Source organism: Gorilla gorilla, chromosome 19 (assembly GCF_029281585.2).
Source record: "Gorilla gorilla gorilla isolate KB3781 chromosome 19, NHGRI_mGorGor1-v2.1_pri, whole genome shotgun sequence".
Taxonomy (NCBI): Eukaryota; Metazoa; Chordata; class Mammalia; order Primates; family Hominidae; genus Gorilla; species Gorilla gorilla.
In genome coordinates, this window is record NC_073243.2 from 98,389,006 (window position 1) to 98,394,023 (window position 5,018).

Genomic DNA, 5,018 nt, shown 5'->3' on the forward strand with positions numbered 1-5,018 from the left:
TGATGAGATTTCCCTCTTCTTTATAGGGTTAAGTTAAAACTAAACAGCAGTCCTGGCATGGTGGCTCACACCTGTAATCCCAGCACTTTGGGAGGCTGAGTCGGGCAGATCACTTGAGGTCAGGAGTTCGAGACCAGCCTGGGCAAAATGGTGAAACCTCATCTGCACCAAAAAATACAAAAGTTAGCCAGGCGTTGTGGCGCACCTGTAATGCCAGCTACTTGGGAGGCTGAGGTGGGAGAATCACTTGAACCAGACGGTGGAGGTTGTAGTGAGCCCAGATCACACCACTGCACTCCAGCCTGGACGACAGAGCAAGACCCTGTCTCAAAGGTGCAGACATGGCGGAGACCAAGAATCACACCACACACAACCAGTCCTGAAAATAGCACAGAAACGGTATCAAGAAACCCCGATCACAAAGATATGACCCTCTTAAGAGGGTGGACTCCAAGTTCCTGAGCAACATGCACTTTGCCAAGAAGCACAAGAAGGGCCTAAAGAAGATGCAGGCCAACAATGCCAAGGCCATGAGTGCACGCGCTGAGGCTATCAAGATCCTCGTAAAGCCCAAAGAGGTTGAGCCTAAGACCCCAAAGGGTGTCAGCTGCAAGCTAGATCGACTTGCCTACAATGCCCACCCCAAGCTTGGGAAGCGTGCTCGTGCCCGCATTGCCAAGGGGCTCAGGCTGTGCCAGCCAAAGGCCAAGGCCAAGGATCAAACCAAGGCCCTGGCTGCAGCTCCAGCTTCAGTTCCAGCTCAGGCTCCCAGAGGTGCCCAGGGCCCTACAAAGGCTTCAGAGTAGAGATCTCTGTCTGCCAACCTGAGGACAGAAGGACTGGTGTGACCCCCCCCGGGCTACCGTCTGCATGGGGCTGGGATTCTCCTGTGCTATTTGTACAAATAAACCTGAGGCAGGGAAAAAAAAAACAACAACAACAACTAAACAAACCAAAAACAACAACAAAAAACAACTAAATAGCAGATATTAGGACATTCGAACTACTGGCAGCTTTTTCTAAGCCTTTGAGGTGACTTGAATGACAGTCAGTGATAATAAGCAATAGCTTTCTTCTCTTTGCCCACAGTGCTGGGCAAAGGGTGATGGAGAACACCAAGAGAGAAGGTGTGTTTGTGTGGTGAGCTATTCAGTTTTATTTATCTTCTCAATTCCTAAATTCTATAAAGTTTGGCTCAAATTCTTACCTATTCTCAACCTATGAGTCTCAATCTTGGCTACATTTTTAAAGTATTTGGAGTCTTATGTACTAATTAACAGATAATACGTATACATGATGTACATATATATTTATTAGGTTGGTGCAAAGGTTATTGCAGTTTTGCCATTAAAAGTATGGCAAAAACCACAATTAATTTTGCATCAGCCTAATACACACATATACACGTATATGCCCATACACCTAGACACCTATATGCATACACAGACCCTACCCTTTGATGTTGGCTCCAATCAACATCTCTACTAACTCTCTAACCGAATTGGCTTAGCTACCACTGTCTTTCCAGGCTCTCTACTTTCTATGCAGATATGTGCTTTGGTATAGCTATTCCCTCACTGGAAGCTCTTTCTCTTCCCTTTCTCTCTTCTCCATTCCTAACCCTCTGCGTGGAGCCTTTGATTGCCCTTGGACTTCCCATCAGCTTTTACCTCAATTCTCATTTTGGCTTTGAATTATGTAGGGCTTTCTACTTAACTGTTCCAAGCATATCTATCTTGCCTTTTCAATTAGACTAATGACCAGGTTGGTCTAATTAAATACAAGAGAAAGATATTTCTTTTATCTTTATTTTTTTCTAATGCCCAGAACTACATATATATCTACCATAGTGCCACATGCTTAGTAATCATTACTTGAAGGAATGAACTTCATCCAGGCTATCCACATTCATAGTTTAAAGGAAACACCTGTCGATCAGAATAGTTTTAGGCTGTAATCAATCTATTAACCACAATCATTACCTACAACTCATCTATTTTTAAAACTAATTAGTTAAAATTTTAAATTGATGAATAAAAATTATATGTATTTATTATGTAAAACATGATGTTTTGAAAATGTATACTTTGTGGAGGGGCTACATTGAGCTTATCAACACATGCATTACTTCATAAACTTTTTTTTGTGATGAGAACACCTAATACTTACTTTTGGCAATTTTCAAGAATACACTGCATTGTTATTAATGATAATTACCATCTTGTACAATAGACCTCTTGAACTTATCTAACTAAAATATTGTAAGCTTTGACCAACATCATTCCAACACCCTCACCTCCCTCTGAAAAATCCCCGATAATCACCATTATACTTTACTTTTATAAGTTCCACTCAAAAAAATTCCACATATAAGTGGGATCATGTGGTATTTGTCTTTCTGTGCCTGGCTTATTTCACATAACATATTGTCCCCAAAGTTCATCTATATTATCACAAATGACAGGATTTCCTTCTTTTTAAAATGGGAACATCACACACCAGGGCCTGTTGTGAGGTGGGGGGAGGGGGGAGGGATAGCATTAGGAGATATACCTAATGTTAAACGACGAGTTAATGGGTGCAGCACACCAACATGGCATATGTATACATATGTAACAAACCTGCACATTGTACACATGTACCCTAAAACTTAAAGTATAATAAAAAATAAAAATAAAAAAATGAGCAATACATACAAAGCTCTGAGCAAAATAAATAAATAAATAAGTAAATAAAATGGGCATAGTTTTCTATTGTAGGTATACAACATCTTCTTGATCCATTCATCCATTGATGCACGCTTAGGTGGGCTCCATATCTTGGTTATTGTGAATAATGCTGCAGTGAACATGGGGTTGCAGGTATCTCTTTGTCGTACTGATTTTATTTCCTTTGGATATATACCTAGTAGTGGGATTGCTGGATCATATGGTTGTTCTATCTTTATTTCTTTGAGCAACCTGCATACTGTTTTTCATAAGGGTTTACCAATTCACATTCCCAGCAGTAATGTGCAACAACCCATTTTTTGACTTCAACCATATAACCAATCTCCTATGTAACCTTTCTTCTTGGATGTCTAAAAGGCACTGAAACCTGTCATTTGACCCTCTGACTACATCAAATTCCTTGTCAGATGCTCTTATATTTATATCTCCTTTAAAATTTTACATTTATTTGTGCAATTATTTGCTTAATCTCTGATTGCCTCATTGGACTATAGACCAATGAGGGCAAAGAATATGACTGTTTGGCTAACTATTCTATCTTTCATATATATCAGAAGGAAGCAATGAAAGAAGGAAGGAAGGAAAAAAGGAAGGAAGAAAGAAAAGGGAGGAAAGAAAAATAAAAGAATGAGAAATGTTCACAGTCTATTGCTAAAACTTCAAAGCCTGTTAGTCCCTTTAGCTGTATGTTTTGATGTTTCTTTGCAGACTAAACTAATATTTCCAAACAAAATTGCTTTTAAAATTTAACACCAATCTCAATTTTCATTTCAAAATTGTGCCAGTTATTGAAAATGTTTTATTATTATGTGGTGTCACAAATGGTCTGGAAACTCCCTCAAACATGCTAGGCATTTAGTATTGGGTGTCTATGCCTGTCTCCTAAAGATATCTTATCTAGTTATTGCTAAACAAACAAAAAAGAAAAAAAGAAAGAAAGGAAAGAAAAAAAGCCTGAGAAAGTAATCATCATGCTGTGTGTAAAATAAGTGCAGCAAATAGCTCAATAAAATAATATTTTTAAAAGAGACTTTTTCATTTTGTTTTGTTTAATGTCCCAGAACCTTCCAATTGAGAGTTAAAAGAAACTACTATAGTGAATAAAGTTGGTTAAAATTCAGAACAAAACCACAAATGCAGAAAAAAGAAAAGGGGTTGTGGGAAATTCAGAGGTACATTTACATCCTAAACAATAAAACATACATAGAAATAAAAATTTCATTCTGGACTAGGAAGAGACAGGATCCTCCCAGATGGTCCTTGTATTAGTCCATTTTTCACACTGCTGATAATGATATACCTGAGACTGGGTAAAATTAAAGGAAAAGAGGTTTAATGGTCTCACAGTTACACGTGGTTAGGGAGGCCTCACAATCGTGGTGGAAGGTGAAAGGCACATCTTACATGGGGGAAGGTAAGAGAGAAAATGAGCAAGCAAAAAGGGAAACCCCTTATAAAACCATCAGATCTCGTGAGACTTATTCACTACCATGAGAGCAGTATGGGAGAAACTGCACCCATGATTAAATTACCTCCCACCAGGTCCCTCCCACAACACGTGAGAATTATGAGAGCTACAATGCGAGATGAGATTTGGGTGGGGACACAGCCAAACCATATCAGTCCTCAAACAGAAGGCTTACCCAGGTCTGTTGGAAGCAACTTTCCACTCTCAGTGTGCAGACTATCCCAAAATATTTATTGTGAAATGTTTCTTCTAGATCTTGAGATCTCTAAAATGATAAAAATTTTCCCATTTCTCTTAATGAAGATTGGCTCTACTACAGGTTGGATATCAGGAGATCATTCAGCTCTGCTAGTATTTGTCCTCCCTTGGAAGTCTTACAGGTTCTTTTCTCACCTGGGGTTCTCTAACTTCGAGAACTCTAAATTTCCTCTATTGTTTTCTTTTAAAAAAAGATTTGAAAGCATCATCCTCTAGAGAGTCTGTTTTAATAATTGTAGAGTGGTGGGTCCAGGAATTTGTTTTTATTTTATTTCATTTTTAAGGCACCATAAATGACTCTAATGAATCACCCCAGGTGAACCCAATGAGAAACATGGCATTTCAGTTCTTAGCCCTTGAGAAAAGTCATATCTACACAGGCTGTATTTGCCCAATTATTTCAGCAGAGACTTATATTTAATATACTTGTTTCTCTTAAAAAATACTCTTCTTTTCCCCTGTTTTCTAGTACAGTTCTTTCCCTCTCTCTCCCCTCCCCTTGAGTCCTACCTCCCCTCACCCTATAGATCTATACTTGGCTAAGTAGGATAATAACCCCAGTT

The 5,018-nt window shown here is 38.8% G+C and overlaps 1 protein-coding gene across 1 annotated transcript; it reads left to right on the top strand.

Moving 5' to 3' along the window:
• The first annotated feature begins 341 nt into the window (after positions 1–341).
• On the top strand, positions 342–809 carry LOC101152626 (large ribosomal subunit protein eL29-like). The gene is given in 1 exon segment (XM_063700489.1): positions 342–809. A coding segment is annotated over 1 exon segment (465 nt). The 3' UTR covers positions 807–809.
• Positions 810–5,018: the final 4,209 nt, after the last annotated feature.